Raw genomic sequence first — 27,171 nt, 5'->3', positions numbered from 1 at the left:
TGGAGGAGGAGGAGGAGGAGGAGTTGGTGGAGGAGGAGGTGGAAGAGGAGGAGGAGGAGGAAAAGGAGGAGGTAGTGGAGGAGGACGGGGAGGGGGAGGAGTTGGAGGAGGAGGTCGTGGAGGAGGAGTAGTTGGAGGAGGAGGAGGAGGACAAGGAGGAGGTGGAAGAGGAGGAGGAGGTCGTGGAGGAGGAGGAGGTGGTGGAGGAGGAGGACAGGTATCAGCACTTAGTCAGCAGCACACACACTGAACTCTCAGGCCGCTAGTGATCATGTGGTTGAGGGCGAGGTTGGGTTAGTGGAGGAAACAGGAGCTTTAATCAGGAATCAGTCACTGTGCTGAACCCTAAGCCAGTCTACATACTGGAGGAGTTCCCAGCATGCAACACTTACTACACACTGTGTGTACCTGAACGCACCGTGTGGCACCTGAACGCACCATGTGATGGCTATGTACTACATGTACTTGAATGCACCGTGGCACCTGAACGCACCGTGTGGTGGCTATGTACTGCATGTACTTGAATGCACCGTGGCACCTGAACGCACCGTGTGGTGGCTATGTACTACATGTACTTGAATGCACCGTGTGACACCTGAACGCACCGTATGGTGGCTATGTACTGCATGTACTTGAATGCACCGTGTGGCACCTGAACGCACCGTGTGGTGGCTACATACTGTGTGGCACCTGAACGCACCGTGTGGTGGCTACGTACTGCATGTACTTGAATGCACTGTGTGGCACATGAACGCACCGTGTGGTACCTGAACGCACCGTGTGGTGGCTTTGTACTGCATGTACTTGAATGCACCGTGTGGCACCTGAACGCAACATGTGATGGGCTATGTACTGCGTGTACCTGAACGCACCGTGTGGTACCTGAACGCACCGTGTGGCACCTGAACGCACCATGTGGCACCTGAACGCACCGTGTGGTGGCTACGTACCGCCTCCTTGCTGGCCAGCAGCTCCTCGATGGTCCTGCTGTCTCTGGTGAAGGAGGCCCGGTTCAGCGTGTTGGACCTGTCGGAACTGAAAGAGCGCAGGCTGGACCAGGAGACCAGGTGACCAGGTGACCAGGCGACCAGGAGATCAGGTGAACAGGAGAGCATCACATACAGTCACAAATGGGGGGGGTGGGGGGGGGGGGGGGAGACACAGAACAAACACATTAAATGCATATGTGTGTGTGTGTGTGTGTGTGTGTGTGTGTGTGTGTGTGTGTGTGTGCAGACAGATGACTGAGCAGCAAAGACTCCAAACTGGATCAAGGTGGCGACAACAGTCTGTTACACTATGACACACACATATAGAAGACTGATGGAGTTGGGGGGGGGGGGTGTGGAAGGGGTTGCGGGGTGAGTGGGGGGGAAGTTGGGGGGGGGGGGGGGGTCGTGCCTGCAGCCTCACCTGACTTTGGGACTGAAGGTGAAGACAAGAGGAGAGAACAAGAGAAGGTGAAGAAACGATCACTGCTAACCTGTTAGCCTAACCTAGCTGCTAACTACTTAGCCGGCCGCTAACCACTCAGCTTGTCAGCTTGAAACTTTGTGAGGTGAAACATCAACTTTAATTCAGACTCAGTGGCTCTCACTGATTGGCTACCATCTAAACAGGAAGTGATTCAAAGCACTGACCAACCTGCCCCCGGGCGCCCACCCTCCCCCCATCACTCAGTGTGTACGTGACAGAGAGAGAGGTGGAGAGAGAGAGAGAGAGAGAGAGAGAGAGAGAGAGAGAGAGAGAGAGAATGTGTGTGTGACCCAATTGCCACCCGATCGAACACAGGAAGTCTGATGTCGATCCCTCTGTAAGCCCCTCCCACCGGCAGGAAGCAAGGTCAATCTCTCTCTCTCTCTCTCTCTCTCTCTCTCGCTCTCACACACACATATACACACACACAATTGTAGCATAGCTGCTTGCTGCGTCTTTTGCCTTTCTCTTGGTATTGCAGCTAAGGGGGGCTATGGAAACAGTTGTCCAGCTTTAAAGCTAAGCTAATAGAGGGTGCTAAGCAAACAGAACACACACACACACACACATACACACACACACACACACACACACACACACACACTCAATCACACGCACATACAGACACAGAGTTTTAGCATAGCTACTTGCTGCTTTCATAGTCTTTTAGCATTGCTAAGCTAATAAAGGGTGCTAAGCATACACAACACACACACACACACACACACACACACACACACACACCCTCAGTCGCTCACCAAAAACCAAAACTTCACCGAGCTCGCAGTGAGTCTAGCGTCTGTCTTCACTGTGATTGGCTGCTGGGTGTGATGGGGGCGGGGCCTCACCTCTGCGACCTGGCGCCGACGCTGAAGCCCACGTAGCCGTCCTGGGGCAGCGAGTCGTCGCCCAGCTCCCGGAGGTCCTGAGGGGCCAGGAACCTGTGGCCTGTAGTGACATCATCACCTGCCATCGGACACACACACACACACACACACAGCAGCGAGGTTAGGCGGTGGTCCGGGGGGGGGCGGAGCCTGGCGGCGAGCAGCGAGCGAGGGAGCGGGCAGCTGCGTCTCCTCCGGAGGTCGACCCTCTTCTGACGGGACGTCCCGACACCGCTAGTGTGTTAGCGAGCTAGCGAGAGTGGCGGATCAATGCAGCCGCGTCTGGCTGGGGGCTGTTTTCCAACACACTCACACACACACAGACACACACACACACACAAACACACTCACTCACACACACACAGTGAGTTTTAGCGTAGCTGCTAGCTGCAAACCTCTCTTCTAACCTCTCTCCCCAACAGCGTCCCTTAGCTTTAATGCTAAGCTATTAGAGGGTGTTAAGCAAACAGAACACACACACACTCACACAAAGGCCTGTTGTCTGGGCTCCACATGACTCAAACTATGAGGCTCTTTTTTGTCCACATTCAGCACAAAGTGAAGAAGAAGAAGAAGAAAAAGAAGACAGACAGACAGGGGGGGGGCTGAGAGCAGCCACACACCCCCAATCCCTCCCCCTCCTCCTATGCACACACGCGCACACACACACACACACACACACACACACACCAACAAGTCTGGCATGGCAACTGTGTGAAAATGTTCCAGGTTCCAGAAAATGGGACCTGGAACCAACAGCAGACCAGCAAGAACCAATAGAAATTAAGAAGAAAACTAAAAAAAAAAGAAGAAGAAGAAGAAGAAGAAGAAGAAGAAGAAGAAGAAGAAGAAGAAGAAGTAGCAAACCAGTAGAAAACAGATGAAAATGTGAAAAATATCTTTAAGCCCTTCAGACAAAAGGTTCTCCAGTACCAATAGAAAACACTAGAAACCAGTAAAACCAGTCAAGATCGGTGGAAACCAAGTAGAAACCCACAGAAATCAGCAGAAACCAGTGAAGAAAAAACAGTTGACAGTTAAAAAACAAAAACAAACCAGTAGAAACTCAGATGAAAACTATCTTTGAGTTCTTCTTTGAGGTGTGGGGGAAGCTAATCAATTAGCATTGATTATCCCCCTCATGAATGCTAATTGATTAGCTCCGAGTCAGTGGCACATTGTCAGCGTTGCTTCACAGGATTTTATTCTGCAACACTTTGAACCGTCAGACTGCAGAGCAAACTGATCCAGATCAACTCCAGTGACTCGTAAAGGCCTGTTAGCTGTTAGCACTACTGAAGCACCTACAGCCACTCCCTCTCTGTCTCCCTCTCTGTCTCTCTCTCTCTCTCCCTTTCTCTCTCTCAAATGTCAAATTGAAGTTGATTGTTTGATAAAGCCGGATTTCATCCATCTGCCATGGTTTCAAGTGACATCAGAGGTCACATGATTAGACCCAGAACGATGACATCACAGGTCACATGATTAGACCCAGAACAATCACATCAGAGGTCACATGATTACCTTCGTCGTCCGACATGTCCAGCGCCTCGTTCATGGTCTCAGGAACGTTCATCTTGTGCTTCTCCGTCACCATCTGCAGCAGAAGAAGAGAGGAGCTCTGAAGACTCCATGCCATGTGACCCAGTGGCTCCACCTACAGGTCAGATATTGATTGACTTTGTTGATATTGATGACTCCACCCCAGGCTCCACCTCCTGGCCACGCCCTCTTTCTGCCTGTGCGGCAGCTCAAACAAAGCATCAGTTAGGTGGGAGTCTGCAAACAGAGGGCTAACAGTGCAGAGGTCATGTGACCAGGACAGGATTCAAAAAGCAGCATTCTTATTGGAGATACAAACTAAAACCAAACAGGAAGTGATTTTTGTTCATCACTTCCTTCACCACTTCCCTATTACTTTTTTCCACCACTACCTCATTTCTTCCTCTTCCTCATGACTTCCTCCACCACTTCCTCAACTACTTCCTCTACCACTTCCTCATTACTTCCTCCAGCACTTCTTCATTACTTCCTCAACCATTTCCTCAATCACTTCCTCCACCACTTCCACTACTGCCTCCTCCATCACTTCCTCCACCACTTCCTCTACAGCTTCCTCTATCACTTCCTCTACAGCTTCCTCTACAATTTCCTCCATCACTTCCTCTACAGCTTCCTCCATCACTTCCTCTACTGCCTCCTCCATCACTTCCTCATTACTTCCTCTACCACTTTTCCTACCACTACCTCGTTTCTTCCACTTCCTCATTACTTCCTCATTACTTCCTCCAGCACTTCTCCATTACTTCCGCAACCATTTCCTCTATCACTTCCTCCATCACTTCCTCAAACACTTCCTCCACTGCCTCCTCCATCACTTCCTCTATCACTTCCTCTACTGCCTCCTCTATCACTTCCTCATCACTTCTTTTACTGCCTTCTCTATCACTTCCTCCATCACTTCCTCTATCACTTCCTCGACTGCCTCCTCCATCACTTCCTCCATCACTTCCTCCATCACTTCCTCAACCACTTCCTCCATCACTTCCTCCATCACTTCCTCCATCACTTCCTCTACTGCCTCCTCTATCACTTCCTCAACCACTTCCTCTACTGCCTCCTCCATAACTTCCTCCATCACTTCTTCAGCCACTCTTCTGTCCCTCTGGGGTGTTTGGTCCTTGCTGGAGTAATACTGAGAAGTTCCTCTTGGCGGCCACCGGACCATAGTTCCTTCTCTTGAGGGCTTCTTTGAGTGAAAGAGTGAACGTGAACCAAAGTGGCTGAAGGTGTGTAGAACAGCGCTGGACCAGGCTGCCCCTCCAGCAGGGTGTAGAGGCCCAGCGGCTCCCCCTGCTGGTGGCGGTCCCACCCACCTGAGTGCTGGAGGCCTCCTGGGTGACGCTCCTCAGGGTGTCCACCACTGAGATGTAGCCCAGCCGCCGGGCGATGGACAGAGCGCTGTTCCCGCTCTGCAGAGGAGGAGGAGGAGGAGGAGGAGAGGAGGGAGTGAGGGGGCGGCGGGGTCAGATGTTGGAGGTCGGTGGGTGGAGCCACACTCACTGCTGTCAGCTCATTGGGCGAGGCGCCGTGGTGCAGCAGCAGGTTGATGATGTGGGTGTGTCCCTGCTGCGCCGCCTGGTGGAGGGGAGTGTAGCCGCTCTGCAGGAAACACAGTCATCAGTTTGACACCAGTGCTAACGCTAACGCTAATGCTAACGGGCTACGGCTACCTTGGTCTTGGCGTTGACCTGGGCCTGAGCCTTCAGCAGGAAGTTGACCATCTTGACATTGCCGTAGTGACAGGCCACATGCAGGGGGGTGTAGCCCAGCTGGGGACGGAGCAGCAGCAGATAAACCACAGGTCAACGACCTTTCCACCCGAAGAAACCTGCTGTCTGTGTCTGTGGGATCCTATTGGATGTCCATCAGCAGCCCACAGCGAGGGTGGGCGGAGCTTCACTAAAGACTGTCCTTCCTCTACCACTTCCTCCATCACTTCCTCCATCACTTCCTCTACCACTTCCTCCATCACTTCCTCCATCACTTCCTCTACCACTTCCTCCATCACTTCCTCTACCACTTGCTCTTCACTTCCTCTACCACTTGCTCTACCACTTCCTCTACCACTTGCTCTACCACTTCCTTTACCACTTCCTCCATCACTTCCTCTACCACTTGCTCTTCACTTCCTCTACCACTTTCTCTACCACTTGCTCTTCACTTCCTCTACCACTTCCTCCATCACTTCCTCTACCACTTGCTCTTCACTTCCTCTACCACTTCCTCTACCACTTGCTCTTCACTTCCTCTACCACTTCCTCCATCACTTCCTCTACCACTTCCTCTACCACTTGCTCTTCACTTCCTCTACCACTTCCTCCATCACTTCCTCTACCACTTGCTCTTCACTTCCTCTACCACTTTCTCTACCACTTGCTCTTCACTTCCTCTACCACTTCCTCCATCACTTCCTCTACCACTTGCTCTTCACTTCCTCTACCACTTCCTCTACCACTTGCTCTTCACTTCCTCTACCACTTCCTCCATCACTTCCTCTACCACTTGCTCTTCACTTCCTCTACCACTTGCTCTACCACTTGCTCTTCACTTCCTCTACCACTTCCTCCATCACTTCCTCTACCACTTCCTCTACCACTTGCTCTTCACTTCCTCTACCACTTCCTGTATCACTTTTTTACCACTTCCTCTACCACTTGCTCTTCACTTCCTCAATCACTTCCTCTTTCATTCCCTCTACCACATCCTGTATCACTTTTTCACTGCTTCCTCCATCACTTCCTCTACTGCTTCCTCTATCACTTCGTTCAACACTTCCTCTACTGCTTCCTCTATCACTTCCTCAATCACTTCCTCTTTCATTCCCTCTACCACATCCTGTATCACTTTTTCACTGCTTCCTCCATCACTTCCTCTACTGCTTCCTCTATCACTTCGTTCAACACTTCCTCTACTGCTTCCTCTATCACTTCCGCCATCACTTCCTTTACCACTTTCTCTGAATCAAAAGTCACACCATGAAGAGAAGCTCCCCTGCAGGTGCAGCAGCGCCCCCTGTGGTCTCACCCTGGTCTGTGGGTCCACGGCAGCTCCCTGCTTGACCAGAACTTGGGCCACGTTGGCCCGGTCCTCCTGGGCCGCGAGATGCAGTGGACTCAGGCCTGACTGGGGGACACCAGCAAGGCACAGTTAAACAACGTCACACAAGTTACACCCATGACCCCAAGACCGCCCAGACCCGCTAGACCCCTAGACCGCCCAGACCCTCCAGACCCTCCAGACCCCCCCAGACCCTGCAGACCCCCAGACCCTCTGGACCCTCCATACCCCCCAGACCCCCCAGATCCCCCGGAGCCCCAGACCCTCCAGACCTGCTAGACCCCTGGACCCCTGGACCCCTAGACTGCCCAGACTCTCCAAGACCCTGCAGACCCCCAGACCCTCTGGACCCCCCCAGACCCTGCAGACCCCCCAGACCCTCCAGACCCTCCAGACCTCTAGACCGCCCAGACCCGCTAGACCCCTAGATCGCCCAGACCCTCCAGACACCCCCAGACCCTCCAGACCCCCAACCTTGGTGCAGGCATTGGTGGGGGCGTCCCTGGCCAGCAGAAGCGTCACCACGTCCAGGTGGCCCTCTTGCGCCCCCAGGTGGAGCGGAGTGACGCCCTGCCGGGTCGCCGCCCGAGCCAAGGCTCCAAACTCCAGCAGCGCTGTCATGATCTCCAGCTGGTTCCTCTGGGCCGCAATGTGGAGTGGAGTGAAGCCGTTCTGGGGACAGCAAGCCAATCAATCAGATCGATCAGATCAATCAGACTGACTGATTGGCCGACGGCTCTGCAGCCAATCAGAGGCCTCACCTTGGCAGCAGCATGTGGAGAAGCTCCCTGGCTGAGCAGCAGCAGTGCCACCTTCTGGTGGTCATAGTGAACTGCCACATGGAGCGGAGTGAGTCCACTCTGCTCACACACACACACACACACACACACACACACACACACACAGAGGCACAAACAGTGAGTTTTAGCATAGCCGCTGCCTGCTCACCATAACCTCTGTTAGCATCAAAGCTAATAGAGGGTGCTAAGCTAACAGAACAGACACACAAACACGCAGAGTTTTTGGGTACCTTGCCAGCAGCGTCAGGCGAAGCTTTGCTCTGCAGCAGCAGGTTTGTCACCTCCAGCTTGCCATACTTGGCGGCCACGTGCAGTGGAGAGAAACCCTTCTGTGTGGGAGAGAAGGGGAGGGGTCAGAGGTCAGAGGCTGTCAGAGGCTGCTGCTGCTACTTGTTATCAAAGCCTTTCTGACTGTGAAGCATAGGAGAAACAGAAGAGATGGACTTTATTGATCCAAAAAGTGGTATCAATAAAGTTCACCTGTTGAATTCTACTCTATAAAGTTAGATGATACTAAAGTATTAAAACCACCCAGAACCACCTAGACTGAACCCAGCACGCCACAGAACCCCCCAGAACCACCTAGACTGAGAGAACCAGAACCCCCCCAGAACCACCTAGACTGAGAGAACTAGAACCACCTAACGAGAACCTAGCTAACGACAGAAGTATAATAGTAATACTTATAATATTTTAATAAAACTTTATTACTACTATTATGATGACATTCCTGATTATATTCCAACTCCTATGATAACTGTACACACAATATCCAAGCCCCCCCCCCCCGCTGGTACCTTGGTGAAGGTGGCCAGGTCGGCGCCGTGTTCCACCAGCAGGGCGGCGCTGTGCCGGTGGCCCCCCCGAGCCGCCAGGTGCAGCGGCGTGCAGCCCGAGGCGGTGGCGGCGCCGGGACTCGCACCCGCAGCCAGCAGCAGCTGCACCAGGTCCTGCTGGCCCAGACCACTGCTGAGGTGCAGCGGAGTCTGGAGGTCCTGCAGCCACCAGGGGGAGCATTAGCCGCCAGCCCGTAGCCTTTAGCCGTTAGCTAGCGCACTCACACGCTCACCCACATAAACACACGCACATACTGACACACACACACACACAGCTAATGCTAATGCTAATGCTGTTACCTTGGCTTTGCCGTCCACTCGCGCTCCGTTCTGGATGAGATATCGAACCACGTTGGACCGTCCCGCCCTCGCCGCCATGTGGAGCGCCGTCTCCCCCCTCTGGAATACACACACACACACACACACACACACACACACATAAAAACACTGAAGCTGAGCAGAACGTTTTGTGTGTGTGTGTCTGTGTGTGTGTGTGTGTGTGTGTGTGTGTGTGTGTGTGTGTTGGGATGTCCAGAGGGAAGGAAAGAGAGAGAGAGAGAGAGAAGGAGAGGGAGGGAGAACCCCTGACTGTCCAGGCACTCCCAGAATGACATCCCATAATGTCCCTGACCACAGAGACACAGCCAGCAGAGAGTGAGTGTGTGTGTGTGTGTGTGTGTGTGTGTGTGTGTGTGTGTGTGTGTGTGTGTGTTGAACATGTGGCATTAATCAGTGCACTGTTAGTAGTCTGGTACGACAGCGCCACCTGGAGTCCAACCCTGAATACTGAGTGCCCAGCAGGGAGGCAGTGGGGACCACGTTGCAGTTTTTACAGTCTGTGGTGCGACCCAGCCGGGGCTCCAACCCACAAGGCCAGGCCTAGAGCTCTGTGCAGGACTAACTGGGCCGAGCTGTCCTCACTGTAAACATAACACAGTCCTGACCCGGCTGACATCTGAGTCCTGCCGATTCAAGAACTTTGTTAGAACCAGAGCATCAGAGATCCAAGACCTGCCGGCAGGGCCCCCTCCCCCTCCTTTCCCCTCCTTCCCCCCGTCAACAACACTTCAATGGCCCTCCAACACCATTCATGTTTGCCATGTGGCCCGTTGCAAAAATAATTGCCCAACCCGGCCTTAGAGTAATGCTTGACAATGACACCCACTTCACTGTGGTACCGGACAGTAGTAGGTGACAGTAGTAGGTGACAGTAGCACCTGACAGTAGCACCTGACAGTAGTACCTGACAGTAGTAGCTGACAGTAGTAGGTGACAGTAGTAGCTGACAGTAGTAGGTGACAGTAGCACCTGACAGTAGTACCTGACAGTAGTACCTGACAGTAGTAGGTGACAGTAGCACCTGACAGTAGCACCTGACAGTAGTACCTGACAGTAGTAGGTGACAGTAGTAGCTGACAGTAGTAGGTGACAGTAGTAGCTGACAGTAGTAGGTGACAGCAGCACCAGCACCTGACAGTAGTACCTGGCAGTAGTACCTGACAGTAGTAGGTGACAGTAGCACCTGACAGTAGCACCTGACAGTAGCACCTGACAGTAGTAGGTGACAGTAGCACCTGACAGTAGTAGGTGACAGTAGTAGCTGACAGTAGTACCTGACAGTAGTACCTGACAGTAGTAGCTGACAATAGCACCTGACAGTAGTAGGTGACAGTAGTAGCTGACAGTAGCACCTGACAGTAGCACCTGACAGTAGCACCTGACAGTAGTACCTGACAGTAGCACCTGACAGTAGTAGGTGACAGTAGTACCTGACAGTAGTACCTGACAGTAGTAGCTGACAGTAGTAGGTGACAGTAGTACCTGACAATAGCACCTGACAGTAGTAGGTGACAGTACCACCTGACAGTAGTAGGTGACAGTAGTAGCTGACAGTAGTACCTGACAGTAGCACCTGACAGTAGCACCTGACAGTAGTACCTGACAGTAGTAGGTGACAGTAGTAGCTGACAGTACCACCTGACAGTAGCACCTGACAGTAGTACCTGACAGTAGTAGGTGACAGTAGTAGCTGACAGTAGCACCTGACAGTAGTAGCTGACAGTACCACCTGACAGTAGCACCTGACAGTAGTACCTGACAGTAGTAGGTGACAGTAGTACCTGACAATAGCACCTGACAGTAGTAGGTGACAGTACCACCTGACAGTAGCACCTGACAGTAGTAGGTGACAGTAGTAGGTGACAGTAGTAGCTGACAGTAGTACCTGACAGTAGTACCTGACAGTAGTATGTGACAATAGCACCTGACAGTAGTAGGTGACAGTACCACCTGACAGTAGCACCTGACAGTAGTAGGTGACAGTAGTATGTGACAGTAGTAGCTGACAGTAGTAGGTGACAGTAGTAGCTGACAGTAGTAGCTGACAGTAGTACCTGACAGTAGTACCTGACAGTAGCACCTGACAGTAGTAGGTGACAGTACCACCTGACAGTAGCACCTGACAGTAGTACCTGACAGTAGTAGCTGACAGTAGTAGGTGACAGTAGTACCTGACAGTAGTAGGTGACAGTAGTAGCTGACAGTAGTAGCTGACAGTAGTACCTGACAGTAGTACCTGACAGTAGCACCTGACAGTAGTAGGTGACAGTACCACCTGACAGTAGCACCTGACAGTAGTACCTGACAGTAGTAGGTGACAGTAGTAGCTGACAGTAGCACCTGACAGTAGTAGGTGACAGTACCACCTGACAGTAGCACCTGACAGTAGTACCTGACAGTAGTAGCTGACAGTAGTAGGTGACAGTGGTAGGTGACAGTAATACCTGACAGTAGTAGCTGACAGTAGTAGCTGACAGTAGTAGGTGACAGTAGCACCTGACAGTAGTAGGTGACAGTAGTACCTGACAGTAGTACCTGACAGTAGTATGTGACAATAGCACCTGACAGTAGTAGGTGACAGTACCACCTGACAGTAGCACCTGACAGTAGTACCTGACAGTAGTAGGTGACAGTAGTAGCTGACAGTAGTAGGTGACAGTAGTAGGTGACAGTAGTAGCTGACAGTAGTACCTGACAGTAGTACCTGACAGTAGCACCTGACAGTAGTAGGTGACAGTACCACCTGACAGTAGCACCTGACAGTAGTACCTGACAGTAGTAGGTGACAGTAGTAGCTGACAGTAGCACCTGACAGTAGTAGGTGACAGTACCACCTGACAGTAGCACCTGACAGTAGTACCTGACAGTAGTAGCTGACAGTAGTAGGTGACAGTAGTACCTGACAGTAGTAGGTGACAGTAGTAGCTGACAGTAGTAGGTGACAGTAGTACCTGACAGTAGTAGCTGACAGTAGTACCTGACAGTAGTACCTGACAGTAGCACCTGACAGTAGTAGGTGACAGTACCACCTGACAGTAGCACCTGACAGTAGTACCTGACAGTAGTAGGTGACAGTAGTAGCTGACAGTAGCACCTGACAGTAGTAGGTGACAGTAACACCTGACAGTAGCACCTGACAGTAGTAGCTGACAGTAGTAGGTGACAGTGGTAGGTGACAGTAATACCTGACAGTAGTAGCTGACAGTAGTAGGTGACAGTAGTAGGTGACAGTAGTACCTGACAGTAGTACCTGACAGTAGCACCTGACAGTGGTACCGGACAGTGGTAGGTGACAGTAGCACCTGACAGTAGCACCTGACAGCAGTACCTGACAGTAGCACCTGACAGTAGTAGGTGACAGTAGTACCTGACAGTAGTAGGTGACAGTAGCACCTGACAGTAGCACCTGACAGTAGTAGGTGAAATTGACACTCACCACGTTGCTGGTGTTGGGCGAGGCGCCGTGGCTGATCAGCTGGTGGACGATGTCGTCATGGCCCATGAAGGCAGCGACGTGGATGGGAGTCAGACCAGACTGCAGGGGGGTCAGTGGACAGAGTCAGCACAGCGCCACCTAGTGGCTGTCACAGGCTTCACAGCACACCTGGCTGCTCTGAGTATTAGCACATGGATAGAAGCTGCCGCTGACCTTCGACCTCCTGGACACTGGCACTGGTACACTAACTGACCTGGGTCACAGCCTGGATGGAGGCTCCGTTCTTCAGCAGCAGCTCCGTCACCTTCAGCCGGTTCTTCTTGCAGGCGATGTGCAGCGGGGTGAAGCCGTTCTGACACACACAACAACAACACAACCACACTCAGACATTATGCTGTCACACTGGCCCCGCCCCCTCCCACTGGCTGTGACCACACCCACCACATCACAGCTGCTTACACTTTAAGGAAGAACGAATGAAAATCTAAAAAAAAAAACAACTAAAGATCTTCTAAAAAACAGCTTGAAAAAGTCCAGCGTTAGAATAAAAATATTGTTCTTTTTAAATCGATGTTCTCTTTTAGAGCCAGACGTCAATTATGTCCCGATGCATTCATTGATAATTGACAATCTTATGCTTTGATTATTGATCGGTAATGGCCATCGTCCCCAATCATAGACTTTAAATGGAACTGCCAGACGGCGCCACGGCGGCCTCTGGTGGCGACGCCGAGTACTGCAGGAGCAGCCGAGTCTCACCAGCGCCTTGGCGTTGGGGTTGGCCTTCTTGTCCACGATGACCTTGGCGACCTTGAGGTGTCCGCAGTGGGCGGCCACGTGCAGCGGCGTCAGGTAGTCGTTGGTCACGTCGTCCACCGGCGCCTCGTGGTGGAGCAGCAGCTGCACGCAGCGCAGGTGGTCGCCCTGCGTGGCCATGTGCAGCGGGGACAGGCCGTTCTGAGGGTGGCCAGAGGGGGCGTTAGAGAGCCGTAGGACTGGGGGCAGGCCAGTAGGGGGAGGACAGGGAGCAGGAAATGGGGGGCCGGGGGGGGGAGCGAGGGCAGGAAGCATGAAACAGGAAGTAGGAAGTAGGAAGATGGGGCAGGAATCAGGAAGTGGGGACAGGAAGCAGGAAGCAGGAACAGGAAGTAGGAAGATGGGCCAGGAATCAGGAAGTGGGGACAGGAAGCATGAAACAGGAAGTAGGAAGTAGGAAGATGGGGCAGGAATCAGGAAGTGGGGACAGGAAGCAGAAAGCAGGAACAGGAAGTAGGAAGTGGCCACCTTGGTCTTGGAGGTGATGGGGGCTCCTCGCTGCAGCAGCAGCTCCACCACCTGCTCATGGCCGCTGCGGGCGCCGCAGTGCAGCGGCGTCAGGCCGTCCTACAAGCAGAAGGTCAGAGGTCAGAGGTCTGAGGTCAGAGGTCAAAGGTCAGATGCGGCGAGAGTGTTGTTGCGCAGCGCCACCTTAGTGCGGGCGTGGATGGCGGCGAGGCGCTCCAGCAGCAGCAGCACCATGTTGCCGTTGCCTCGCTTGGATGCTACGTGCAGCGGAGTGATGTCATTCTGAAGGGGGCGGAGCCACACAGTCAGCTGACAGGAAACCACAGTGCCCCCCCGCCGGAGTTCCAAGCTGCTGTAGCTCCACTCAAGAGTCGCAGAAACCATCAGATACACGGAATAAAGACACACAAGGAGCAAGCCACGCCCCTCCCCCTGACCCCGCCCCCTGGTTACCCACCCGGGCCTTGAAGTCCACCGCTGCTCCTCGATTCAGCAGCAGCGTTGCCACGTTGATGTTGCCGTAGTGGGAGGCAATGTGGAGAGGAGTGAATCCACTCTGGAGGAGGAAGAGGAGGAAGAGGAGGAGGAGGAGGAAGAGGAGGAGGAGGAAGAGGAGGAGGAAGAGAAGGAGGAGGAAGAGGAGGAGGAGGAAGAGGAAGAGGAAGAGGAAGAGGAGCAGGAGGAGGAAGAGGAAGAGAAGGAGGAAGAGTAAGAGGAGGAGGAAGAGGAAGAGTAGCAGGAGGAGGAGGAAGAGGAAGAGGAAGAGAAGGAGGAAGAAGAAGAGGAGGAGGAGGAAGAGGAGCAGGAGGAGGAGGAAGAGGAAGAGGAAGAGAAGGAGGAGGAAGAGGAGGAGGAAGAGGAGCAGGAGGAGGTGAAGAGGAGGAAGAGGAAGAGGAAGAGGAAGAGGAAGAGGAAGAGGAAGAAGAAGAGGAGGAGAGTTCAGTTCAACCTGGAAACGTCCTCACAGTGCATGATGGCCGTTAGCGAGCGGCTACGTTGGAGTGTAAGAGTGCAGCTGAAGCCATGCAGCGCCTCATCAGACCGGTTCTAACTGGTTCTAACTGGTTTCTGACTGGTCACTGAGTCAGTCAAACCCCTGAGTCACTGAACCACTGAACTGCTCTGTCACTGAACCACTGACCTACTGATCCAATGAATGACTGCCCCACAGTGCACTGACCCACTGAATAAATCACCCACTGAATCACTGAATCACTAAACTACTGAGCCAATGTCACTGAACCACTCACCCACTAAATCACTGACTCACCGAATCACCGACTCACTGGATCACTTACCCACTGACTCACTGAACCACTCATACACTGACTCAACGGATCACTAACCTACTAAACCACTGAGTCACTGATCCACTGTGTCAAAAAAACCACTGACTCACTGAACCACTGAGTCATCGAACCACTGAATCACTGATCCACTGGGCCACTGAGTCACCAACTCATTGATCCACTGACTCAATGAACCAGCCTGTGGTTGCTTCCATGAGGCCCAGGCTGCAGGTCCAGTTTGTTCAGTCCTCCTGGTTCTGAGTCTTTTGGTCCACGAGTTGATTCAAGTCTGAGATTCACCAGACAACTTGAACATCATGAACTTGAACAAACAACCTGATTCTGATTCAGCTGGATGATTCAGACAGGTTCAGACCCACTGGTTCTGCAGGCCCCCTCCAGGCTGTTGCAGTGAACTGCAGCCTGACTCACTGTTTGTGCATCGGGGCCCAGTTTTGGTGGTCTGGAGGATCCTCGTGAACATGAACTTAGTTATTTTGTGTGGTTTGAAATTCAGACCAGAACAGCGGATAAAGACTCAGTCGCAGTGGAGGAAGCAGCGCGGAGACGGAGAGAAAACCAGAGACATGAAAAAGCAACAGAGGGAGGAAGAGGAGGAGGAAGAACGATAGAAACACAAGCGTGAAGAGAAACCAACGAAGAAGTAAATCAAGGTCTGACGGATGACTGGTGCAGCAAGATCACATGACTGAAAATACCAGGGCGGCGACTTCTGAAACGGGCCGGAAGTAGCAGGAAGCGGAAGGAAGTAGAAAGAAGGAGCAGGAAGCAGAATGATGTAGAAGGAAATAAACAGGAGGACGTGGCAGGAAGTCAGAAGGAAGCAGGACAAAGAGCGTCGGTGCTGGAAGATGCGAAAAGGTGAAAATCGTGGGCGGGGGGGTTCAAGAATTCATGCTAGCATTTAGCGTCATGCTAGCAGATAATAGCTGCTGCTGTGTGATGGAGGCCAAGAGAGAGAGAAGAAGGCAGTACCTCTGTTGTTCTATTCACCATCATCTAGAAGGAAGAAACAACAAGGAGAAGGGTGATGGTCAGAAAAGGGAAGACAGAGGGAGGAGGAGGAGGGGGAGGAGGAAGAGGAGGAGGAAGAGGAGGAGGAAGAGGAGGAGGGAGTGAACGCATCAAAACAACACACAAACAAGAGGTGTCACCAATAAAGCAAAGCATGATGGGAAAAGAAAAAACTTTTCAAAATGGTAAAAGCAAATCATTTCATCAAAGGTCTGAGATGTAAACAACAACAACAACAACAATAACAACAACAGTAGTGCCACCTTGGACTCCACGTCGGCATTGTTCCCGCTCTGCAGCAGCAGGGCGGCGCTCTTGGTGTCGTCCTTGCGGGCGGCGATGTGCAGTGCCGGCAGGCGAACTTTGCCCTTGGTGTCGTTTTCCAGCAGCAAGGTCACGACCTCCTGGTGACCCTGCTGCAGCGCCACCGCCAGGGGGGTGAAGCCATCCTGCAGGAGTACCGCAGAGTAGCATCAGCAGGCAGGAAGGTAGGCTAGCTGAGGGGCTAGCTGAGGCTAGCTGAGGGGCTAGGAGACAGGCTAACACTGTCATGATGGAGCATCATCATCTGCTTTTTACAGTGTCATTTTGTGTGTGTGTGTGTGTGTGTGTGTGTGTGTGTGTGTGTGTGTGTGTGTGTGCGTGTGTGTGTGCGCGTACCTCGGTAGCGATGCTCTGGCTGCAGCCGTGCTCCAACAGGAAGTGAACCACCCCCACGTGGTTCTCCTGCGCCGCCATGTAGAGCGGCGTGAAGCCATTCTGCAGGAGAGAAGACAGGCGGGCTGAGGCCACCAGGGGGCGCCACCACCATCTCCACCACCGCTTAGCACCCTCTATCAACTTAGCTTTGATGCTAAGAAAGGTTGCGGCAGCTAAGCTGTGTGTGTGTGTGTGTGTGTGTGCGTGTGTGTGTGTGTGTGTGTGTGTGTGTGTGTGTGTGTGTGTGTGCGCTACCTGGGACTGTGAATTGACGTTGGCGTTGTGCGTCACCAACTCCTTCACCACATCCGTCTGGCCGGCCAGCGACGCAATGTGAAGAGCCGTGTTTCCTTTCTGCACACGCAGGACAACACAGGTGTGTGTTTGTGTGTGTGTTCTGTTAGCTTAGCACCCTCTGATAGCTGAGAATGTTAGCTAAGGGAGGCTATGGAAACAGCCGAAGCAGCTATGCTAAAACTTACTTTGTCCTTGTGTGTACTGTATGTGTGTGTGTGTTCTGTCAGCTTAGCACCCTCTAATAGCTTTAGCATTGTAGCTAAGGCATCCTCTATTAGCTTAGCATTAAAGCTAAGGGAGGCTATGTGTTTGTGTTCTGTTAGCTTAGCATCCTCTGTCAGCTTCGTATTAAAGCTAGTTTAGCTTTAATGCTACTGTGTGTGTGCACGTGTGTGTGTGTGTGTGTGTGTGTGTGTGTGTGTGCACCTTGGTGGCTGCGTCCACGTCAGCGCCATGCTTGATGAGTTCGGCCACGACCTCCACATGACCTTCCTTGGACGCCAAGTGAAGAGCATTGAGGCCATTCTGGGGAGGAGGAGGCGGAGACACTGAGAGGCTCCACTTCCTGTTTGTGGGAGTGGTGACTCCGCCCCCCTGAGGGGGCTGCTGCACCTGCCGCTCACCTGGTTGCAGATGTTGATGTCCACGCCGTTCTTCAGGAACTCCAGAGCCTTCAGCAGGTTCCCGGCCCGGGCCGAGCGCAGGTAGCAGGCGTTCACATCAGGCTGTAGGGGGAGCCAGAGAGTCAGTGAGTCAGTGAGTCAGAGAGACAGAGAGCCAGAGGGTCAGTGAGTCAGTGAGTCAGAGAGACAGAGAAACAGAGAGACAGAGAAACAGAGAGTCAGAGAGTCAGAGAGTCAGTGAGTCAGAGAGACAGAGAGACAGAGAGACAAAGAGACAGAGAGTCAGTGAGTCAGTGAGTCAGAGAGACAGAGAGACAGAGAGACAAAGAGACAGAGAGTCAGAGAGTCAGTGAGTCAGAGAGACAGAGAGACAGAGAGACAAAGAGACAGAGAGTCAGTGAGTCAGTGAGTCAGAGAGACAGAGAGACAGAGAGACAAAGAGACAGAGAGTCAGAGAGTCAGTGAGTCAGAGAGACAGAGAAACAGAGAGACAGAGAAACAGAGAGTCAGTGAGTCAGAGAGACAGAAAGACAGAGAGACAAAGAGACAGAGAGTCAGTGAGTCAGTGAGGGCCGAGCGCAGGTAGCAGGCGTTCACATCAGGCTGTAGGGGGAGTCAGAGAGTCAGTGAGTCAGAGAGACAGAGAAACAGAGAGTCAGAGAAACAGAGAGTCAGTGAGTCAGAGAGACAGAGAAACAGAGAGCCAGAGAGTCAGTGAGTCAGAGAGACAGAGAAACAGAGAGTCAGAGAATCAGTGAGTCAGTGAGTCAGAGAGACAGAGAGACAGAGAGTCAGTGAGTCAGTGAGGGCTGAGCGCAGGTAGCAGGCGTTCACATCAGGCTGTAGGGGGAGCCAGAGAGTCAGTGAGTCAGTGAGTCAGAGAGACAGAGAAACAGAGAGTCAGAGAAACAGAGAGTCAGTGAGTCAGTGAGTCAGAGAAACAGAGAGTCAGTGAGTCAGAGAGTCAACGAGGGCCGAACGCAGGTAGCAGGCGTTCATATCAGGCCGTGGGGGGAGCCAGAGAGTCGGTGAGTCAGTGAGTCAGAGAGTCAGAGAGGGCAGAGGGAGGAGTTAGACCAAGTCTTGGCTCCGCCCCCTCAGACCAACTCCAGCATGTGGAAGGTCCAACCATCTTTCTGGACATCAGGAGGCTTTTGGATCAAACGAACCAACCAATCACAACGGCCGACCAATCAGACGCCATTGCAGCCACACAGAGGACTAATGATGTTGATGGCCTCGTGCACTCTCACCCAAAGCACGTGCACGCTGAGAAGAAGCCCCGCCCCTGTCCTCATAGCCAATCAGCAGCTCCGGAACCTGCTTTTTAATTCCACTGTGCTGCCAACACTATTCTGACGCTGCGGATGTTGTGTGGTAGTGCCACCACCTGGCCAGGTGTCACAACAAGGGGCAGATTCAAGATTCAAGAACTTTATTGGTCATGTTGCTTGCTAGGTGTACGGGGACATGGACACAGCAGAAACAACATTGACGGTGAAGACGGAGCAGCAGGAATTATCGAGAACTGGATACAATATATATATATATATATATATATATATGTATATATATATATATATATATATATATATACATATATGTACATATGAAGCACAATATTCACAAAGGCACTGGATGGAGGAACTTCTGGAGGTCACTGCAGGCTTTTTATAGCCTGCAGTGACCTCCAGTAGCCGCTCCAGTGACACTAGTGATACCAGTGACACTAGTGATACCAGTGATACCAGTAATACCAGTGACTCCAGTGATACCAGTAATACCAGTAATACCAGTGACTCCAGTGGTACCAGTGATACCAGTAATACCAGTGACCCCAGGGACCCCAGTGATACCGGTAATACCGGTAATACCAGTTATACCAGTGACTCCAGTGGTACCAGTGATACCAGTAATACCAGTGACTCCAGTGATACCAGTGACGCCAGTGATACCAGTGACTCCAGTGGTACCAGTGATACCAGTGATACCAGTAATACCAGTGGCTCCAGTGATACCAGTGATGACAGTAACGCCAGTAAAAGACTCAGAGTCTGAATCTGCAGCAGGTTTTTTGCTGCGAGTCGCTCGATGATTCATCACTTTCAGCAGCACAACAAGGTCGGAGCTGCTGCTGCCGCCACATTAGCCAGTCACACACACACACACACACACACACACACACACTGCAGCAGCCCCACTGTCCTGTCCGAGCTGCTACCTGCTAGGTGCTAACAGCATCACTGAAACCCTGCCGGCTGTAATAAAGTCCCACAATCCTGAAGGTGGCGGAGAAAGTGGGGGGGTGGGGTTGGGGGGTGGGGGGGTGGAAGGAGGGGGGAATGGGTGAAGCTGAAGTCAAGACTTACTGGGTGCAGCAGCAGATCCTCCACAGCCATGACGACCTCTGCAGCCACAGACACTGACTGAACTGACTGAGAGGAGGAGAGGGGGCGGGGATTTGGGGGAGGCGGGGCGAGGTGTGTGTGATGATGTCACGGCTAAACAACCCTGGTGCTGAGAGAGTGCAGGTGCTCAGATCCACTGCAGCTTCAGACTGCTGCAGGAGGAACATCTGAAAACACAGAGGAGCCAGACCTGACCCTGACCCATGACCCCTGACCCTCACCCTGAGCCTGACCTTAATCCTCACCCCCTCCCCGACCCTCAACCTGGCCCTCAAGACAGGATCCGGCTGAGGAACTACAGCTCCAGAAGTCTTCACTGAAGTTCTGCTTACACAGAGACAGCATTTTATGAAACCAATCATTTTCCAAGAACACTATAGAAAAAAAAACACACAAAGTCGTCTTGAAAAATATTTCGGTTGGAAATGACTGGAAATGACCGAAAACAATGTAGTACCTCTGCCAGGCCTGGTGCTGTGCTGTGAGCACAGACAAAGAAGAAGAAGAAGAAGGAGAAGAAGAAGAAGACCTGGAGCGTTCCGTGGTTACACAAGTAGCAGCTCGCTAACAACATTAGCAGCTCACTAACAACAGTAAAAGCCCACTAACAACAGTAGTAGCAACTTGCTAATAACGTTTAGCAGCTTGCTAACAACAGTAGCAGCTCGCTAACAACATTAGCAGCTCGCTAACAACAGTAAAAGCCCACTAACAACAGTAGTAGCAACTTGCTAATAACGTTTAGCAGCTTGCTAACAACATTAGCAGCTCGCTAACAACGTTAGCAACTCGCTAGGAGTCGATCTACATATTTTCGATTGATTCATGCAGATCTTCGATTGTTCAAGTACAGTAGCGCGCGCACGCACGCACACACACACACACACATACACGTTTATTTGGCCAACTGGGGACTATCATCCTTCACGAGCCAGGTGGGGACTTAAAGATCTATTTATTTAGGAAATTCAAACAATCTAGACAAACATTCATTTGAAGGCCTTTGGTCACATAATTACCTTAAATGTGATTTATTTGTATGTTTTCTTACAAATAACTTGCCAAGAGGGGAGCAACATCTACCTGCGGACCTCTGAACACAGCGTGGAAGCTCTCAGCTTGAATGATGTCTACACATCAAAGCGGGGACTTCCATATACTAGCGTACAACTCTACTATTACGCTTTCTTAACACACACACACACACACACACACACACACACACACACACACACACACACAGTCTCGGCTCATCAAACCTGCTGCTGGTTTTTGGCCACTGGCCAGCAGCAGCAGACAGGAAGTGGCTCTCAGCCAATCAGACGCCAGTGTGGAATCAACAGAGACATGTTTCTACTCCACCTTCCCACCTTCTCAGTTTCTCCACTGAGACGCAGCCTGGAAACAGCAGGAAGAGGTGGAGCGCAGCGGGATGGGTGGAGGAGAGGAGGAGGAAAATAAAGGAAGAGAGAATCTGACTCCAAACTGTCAAACTACAGAACAGATTGACCTGAACAGAGAGACAATCTAGAATCAGTAGATCTAGAGTCAGTAGATCTAGAATCAGTAGATCTAGAGTCAGTAGATTTAGCGTGAGTAGATCTAAAGTCAGTAGATCCAGAGTCAGTAGTCATCTATTGTCAGTAGATCTGAGTCAGTAGATCAAGGGCCAGTAGATTTTGGGTCAGTAGTAGTCAGTAGATCTACTAAGTCACTCCATTAATCGGTCTGATTGTGAAATTCTGAGTGTATTTTTCACGGCATCCCCTGAACGCATCACGTGAGTCAATGACGAGTCGAACTCCCCTGACGATGCAACACTGAGACTCATCACTGAAGCACAGTGGAATCATGGGAAATCCAGCCATCACACACTCGCAGCAGCAGCAGGGTTTAACGGGTGGAGCCTGCAAGGGGCGCCAGGAGGTGTTGTCACAGTAGGGGGCGCTAGTCCTCACCAAAACATCCAGACCAAAGCAGACAGCATGCTGTGTGTGTGTGTGTGTGTGTGTTCTGTTAGCTTAGCATCATATGGAAACGGCTGGCTAGGTGTTTTTCAATAGCCTCCCTTGGCTTTGATGCTAAGAGAGGCTAAGGAAGCAGCTAGCAGCTACGCTAAAACTGTGTGTGTGTGTGTATACCTTCTATTAGCTTAGCATCAAAGCTCATGGAGGCTATGGAAACAGCTAACCAGCTGCTTCCATAGCCTCCATGAGCACCCTGAGCAGCAGCTGCAGCAGGTCTCCCGACAGTGATGTCACGCAGGGCGACGCCCCCTTTGAAGCTATTGATCCTGTTGAAGCACTACACACACACACACACACACACACTGAATTGCAGCACTACTCCCTCCCTCTCTCTCTCTCTCTCTCTCTCTCTCTCTCTCGCTCACCCCCCTCGTCTCCCCAGTATTCCCAGTGGGACCTAATGTGTGTGTGTGTGTGTGTGTGTGTGAGAGACATTTCTATTAGCCTGGTATTAGAGCCTCCTTAGCTGTGATGCTAAGAGAGGCTATCAGTGACGCTAAAACTGTGTGTGTGTGTGTGTGTGTGTGTGTGTGTGTGTGTGTGTGTGCGCTGCACCATGACAAAGCCCGCCTCCCTCTCCCCTCCTCCCCCCATGTCTGCAGCCCCCCCGCCCCTCCTCCTCTACCTTCTTCTTCACTTCCCTCGCCTTCCTCTTGGCTTTCTTCTTCTCCTTCTCGTCCTCGGCGGCATTCAGGTTCTCATCCGCCTTCTTCTTCAGCTGCGAGGCGGCGTGCGCCATCCTGGCCGGGGGGGTCGGGGAGATCCGGGGGGGTCCAGGGAGGAGGAGGAGGAGGAGGGGGGGGCCGGCGGGGTGGCCGGGGGAGGAGGGGGGAGGGGGCTCCTCTTCACTGGATTAATGGAGCAGTGATGCTCAGAGTCATCAGCTCCTCTTCACCTCCTCCTCCTGCTGCTGCTGCTCCTGCAGCTCCTGCTGCTCCTGTCACTGCTGCTCCTGCTGCTCCTGCAGCTCCTGCAGCTTCTCCTCCTCCTGCTGTTGCTACTGTTGCTGTTGTTGCTGCTGCAGCTTCTCCTTCTCTACCTCCTCCTGCTGCTCCTCCTGCTCCTCCTCTTCAGCGGCTGCTGCTGCTCCGGACCGAGCAACGGCACCAGACGCTCTCAGCCCTCCCGGTTGGGACGACGCGACAGCAGCTGCAGTGCACTGCGGCTCCAGCAGGGGGCTCCAACTGCAGCCACTGCAGTCACAGGAAGGGAGCTGCTGCTGCTGCTGCTGCTGCTGCTGCATCTCAGCCTGGACAGGAAGTGATGGAGGAGGGGGGTGCTGCAGGGTGGGAGGGGCCTGAGGGAGCCAGTGGGACAGCCGAAGGGGGGGAGGGGGGTGAGGAAGGGGGGAGGGGTGTTGGCTCACACACACACACACACACACACACACACACACACACACATACACACACACACACACACACACAGGGTGAGTTTTAGCAGAGCTGCTTCCAGCATCCCTGCTAACCAGAACACACACACACACACACACACACACACACACACACACACACACACACACACACACTAGGTGATGAATAATGGAAGTGAAAGCTTCCCAGCGACTGAACTCAAATGTTGCTGATGTCTGGGCTGTTATTGGCCGGCAGGACATGAGGGCGGAGCCTCGGCAGTAGAGCTTCATCTCACAGGAAACGGGGTCAAGTCACTGTCTGTCCCTCTAGCGCCACCGTCAGGTAGGTAGGTAGGAGAGCATCGTCATCTCCTGGACCAGATAGCTCCGCCCACTCGGAGCTACAGCCCGGACCAATGGCTGCCGGGCCACAGTGACAAACAACCAATCACACTCACACACACAACTACAGCCAATCAGGAGCAGTCGCTTCACCTCCCTGCATGTCTTTGAACTGTGGGAGGAGCCATAGAACCAGGAGAACCCAGGAGAACCAGGAGACCCAGAGGAACCCAGGAGAACCAGAGGAACCAGGAGAACCAGGAGAACCCAGGAGAACCAGGGGAACCAGGGGAACCAGAGGAACCAGGAGAACCAGGAGAACCAGGGGAACCAGAGGAACCAGGAGACTAATCCAGGGAAGAGAGGGATTCTGGGCCATCTGGAGGAGAAATGTTGTTGTTGGTGATGCTCCAAAGGTCCACTAGAGGGAGACACCACCAACACAAACACCCCACCTCCTGCTGCCTTATCAGCCATATTTTGCAGGATGACTATCAGGTATCCTGATGACCAGCAGGGGGGTCTCTCTGCCTACGGGCTCTGTGCTCTCTGCCCCCTGGTGGTGGTCCTGACCACCAGTGGAGGGCGCTCTCTGCCCTCTGCTCAGAAATCTCTCTCTCTGTCTGTCCCTCACACACACACACACACACACACACACACACACACACACACACACACACAGAGCATAGGTACCAAACTGAGGGTGCTGAGAGTTTCAGTGGTGCTTGGCTCCCTCTGGTGGTCACTTGCCGCTACTGCACCTCCACTACCAGCAGCAGGAACCTGAAGGTTCAGCTGTGGTCACATTTTCATATTTTCTTTGTTGGCAGGTTGGATCAGGTTCAGCCGGCTCTCCTGATTGGCTGAGTGGGACCGACTGAGGTCCAAGTGGGAGGGTCCACCTGAGACACCCGAGAGGTTGTGGGTTCCATTCCCGACCAGTCATACTAAAGACTGTGAAACTAGAAGTGGGAGCGTTGACCTTTACCCTTTGACCTTTACCCTTTGACCTTGAGCTTATCTTGAGTATCTCTCCTTGATACTGACATGGCAACAAACAGCAGCAGCAGCAGCAGCAGCAGCAACAGATGGACTGAAGACAATCAGCCAATCAGACGCAGCCTCACTGGATCTTCATCTGAGCCGTCTGGAGCCTCGACAGCAGCAGCATTCAGGCCTCAGTGCCAGTCACAGGCCAGCACACACACACACCCACACACACACACACACACACACACAGGGACTCTGTTCACTCAGTCAATCAGTGAGTCAGTGAGTCGCTGAGTCAACAGTGTTGTCATGGAAACGCAGCGACTGAAGGTCACGGCTGGAACACCAGGGGTCAAATTTATCTATCTAGTATCTTGTACCTGGTATCTGGTATGTAGTATCTAGTATCTAGTAGGTAGTATCTGGTATATAGTATGCAGTATGAAGTATCGACTATCTAGTATCTAATATCTAGTTTGTTGTTTGTAGTAACTGGTATCTTATATGCAGTTTGTAGTTTGTAGTATCTAGTATATAGTAGATAGTATCTGGTATCTAGTATGTTGTACATAGTATCTAGTATCTTTTATGTAGTATGTAGTATCTATGTAGATCCTAGGATTTACTATCTGGTATTTGGTATCTAGCGTCTGGTATGTAGTGTCTACTGTGTACTACGCAGTATGTGGTATTCACTGAGAAATCTCAGTCAGCAGCTTCACATCTTCCAGACAGAGAACATTTAGCCATGTGTTAGCAGCCTCTTGCTAAAAACCGAGTGACTTTGTTAAACTACAGCACCAGCCAGTGGCCAGAGGGTCAGTGAACTCTGACCTCTGCAGGTCGTCTGCTGACCCCCGAGGTCAGCTGACTGGCTGGAAACACCTGCTCAGGTTCTCAGTCGCCCCCTGCTGGAAGTCTGAGGCAGCGCAGGAGGAGCAGGCAGCTGTGTGACCTCACATCTGGAAACACCTGACAATTTCAATTCTGAGCAGCTGGTCCACACAGTGTGTCTCACTGGTCCGGGACCAGTCTGAGATGAGTCTGAGACCAGTGAGACCAGTCTGAGATGAGTCTGAGACCAGTGAGACCAGTCTGAGACCAGTAACTCCATGCTGTCCACCAACCTGCAGACCAGCAGGAGGAAACTTCACTGGTCTCAGATTGTATTTCATTTATTTCAATCTTTATTTCACTGGTTGAGTTGACAGTAAAGTGTTTGCCAGCAACATCCTGGACGAAGGCAGCAGGAAGAAGAACCAGCTCATATTTTCTGCATCTTCAGCCAGAACAAATTCACAAGGACCTTCCAAAAACACCCACAACAACAAATCATGTTAACATTAACACAATAGAACAGCTGTCCTTCAAAGCTGACGTCATATTCTACTCTTGCTCCATTTCCTTTTCATACTTTTTCAAACTACGTCATACTACTTTACGCTACTTCAAATGACTTCTTTCCTATCAGCTGCACGCGATCGACGGCCACCACAGGAGAGCGAACAACGGAGTCAAACAATTCTATCAAGTGACTCGAGCGACTGATTCGGTGCAATTTTCGATTCACTCCACTGGAAACGAACTGCGAGGTCGCCGAACAACAAGCAGTGGTTCGCGGAGCTCGTCCCGGAGGAACCAGACCGGAAGTGGGAACTCACCTGCTGCTCGCGGCCACCTGGAGCCGAGGTGGCCGCCATGTTGGTGCGGTGGGGCTGCTCTGCCACTGGGGAACTTTGGACCCCCAGGAGCCCCGTGGACCGGGACCCTGCTCTGCTCTGTTCTGCTCTTCTCCTGGCCGCCGGAACCGCCTCCTGCTCGGGGCTGCCGCCTGCCGAGGAGCCGCTGCCGGACTCGGAGCTCCGGGATCCTGGAGGAGCGTCGCTGCTTCCCGCTGGAGGACCCGAGTGACGCGGAGGGAAGTCCCGCTGCTGTGTGTGTGTGTGTGTGTGTGTGTGTGTGTGTGTGTGTGTGTGTGTGTGTGTGTGTGTCACTTAAGGGGGCGTCATGTTTTTCCAACACGCTATGTACATCGATGTGTGCGTGTGTGTGTGTGTGTGTGTGTGTGTGTGTGTGTCAATGCAGTCATTGTGTGTTGACAGCGCAGCGTTGTGGTGATAAAGCATTAAAGAAACAAAGAAGAAACAGAGCTTCCATTAACACCCCCCGCCCCTCTCCGCTTAATTTATTGTGAATGACCTGAGTGTGTGGAAAAGTTCATTATTCTTCCAAAAAATAAATAAATAAATATGCATCAGATTTTTTTATTTATTTATTTTTTATTTCCATTCTACTTTTCTCTCTTTATATTATAGTTTACCACACTGCAGCCTTTTATTCCACATGTTCCCTTTTCAAGTTGCTGTAAACGCAAATTTCTCTTTCTGATCAATAAAGTTTCTCATTATTTTGCTGCATGTCTATTTCCT

General features: G+C 52.1%; 1 protein-coding gene across 8 annotated transcripts in view; it reads right to left on the bottom strand.

The window, feature by feature from the left end:
- The window catches only part of LOC142897820 (ankyrin-3-like), a 47,863-nt gene extending 21,168 nt beyond the window's left edge, over nt 1-26,695 (bottom strand). For 4 of the 8 annotated variants that reach the window (XM_076040404.1, XM_076040407.1, XM_076040405.1 and 1 more), the window contains exons 1-25: nt 22,682-22,829; nt 17,622-17,723; nt 17,425-17,523; nt 16,957-17,055; nt 16,663-16,761; nt 16,266-16,451; nt 15,964-15,987; nt 14,136-14,234; nt 13,862-13,960; nt 13,679-13,777; nt 13,154-13,351; nt 12,648-12,746; nt 12,395-12,493; nt 8,920-9,018; nt 8,581-8,778; nt 8,014-8,112; nt 7,745-7,843; nt 7,458-7,655; nt 6,951-7,049; nt 5,597-5,695; nt 5,427-5,525; nt 5,240-5,335; nt 3,888-3,960; nt 2,325-2,442; nt 951-1,050 (exon numbers count right to left, since the gene is read on the bottom strand). In XM_076040404.1, the coding sequence (XP_075896519.1) occupies nt 951-1,050; nt 2,325-2,442; nt 3,888-3,960; nt 5,240-5,335; nt 5,427-5,525; nt 5,597-5,695; nt 6,951-7,049; nt 7,458-7,655; nt 7,745-7,843; nt 8,014-8,112; nt 8,581-8,778; nt 8,920-9,018; nt 12,395-12,493; nt 12,648-12,746; nt 13,154-13,351; nt 13,679-13,777; nt 13,862-13,960; nt 14,136-14,234; nt 15,964-15,987; nt 16,266-16,451; nt 16,663-16,761; nt 16,957-17,055; nt 17,425-17,523; nt 17,622-17,723; nt 22,682-22,795 (2,793 nt within the window). In that variant the 5' untranslated portion in view covers nt 22,796-22,829. Of the gene's footprint in view, nt 1-950; nt 1,051-2,324; nt 2,443-3,887; nt 3,961-5,239; nt 5,336-5,426; nt 5,526-5,596; nt 5,696-6,950; nt 7,050-7,457; nt 7,656-7,744; nt 7,844-8,013; nt 8,113-8,580; nt 8,779-8,919; nt 9,019-12,394; nt 12,494-12,647; nt 12,747-13,153; nt 13,352-13,678; nt 13,778-13,861; nt 13,961-14,135; nt 14,235-15,963; nt 15,988-16,265; nt 16,452-16,662; nt 16,762-16,956; nt 17,056-17,424; nt 17,524-17,621; nt 17,724-22,681; nt 22,847-26,403 lie in introns of those variants that run through there. The other 4 variants (XM_076040410.1, XM_076040411.1, XM_076040409.1 and 1 more) reach the window with 4 other exon arrangements.
- Nucleotides 26,696-27,171: the final 476 nt, after the last annotated feature.

This window comes from Nelusetta ayraudi, unplaced genomic scaffold (genome assembly GCF_046127955.1).
Source record: "Nelusetta ayraudi isolate G7.1 ecotype Tasmania unplaced genomic scaffold, CSIRO-AGI_Nayr_v1 ptg000061l, whole genome shotgun sequence".
In the NCBI taxonomy this organism is placed as follows: Eukaryota; Metazoa; Chordata; class Actinopteri; order Tetraodontiformes; family Monacanthidae; genus Nelusetta; species Nelusetta ayraudi.
This window is presented reverse-complemented; position numbering and strand designations above follow the sequence as displayed.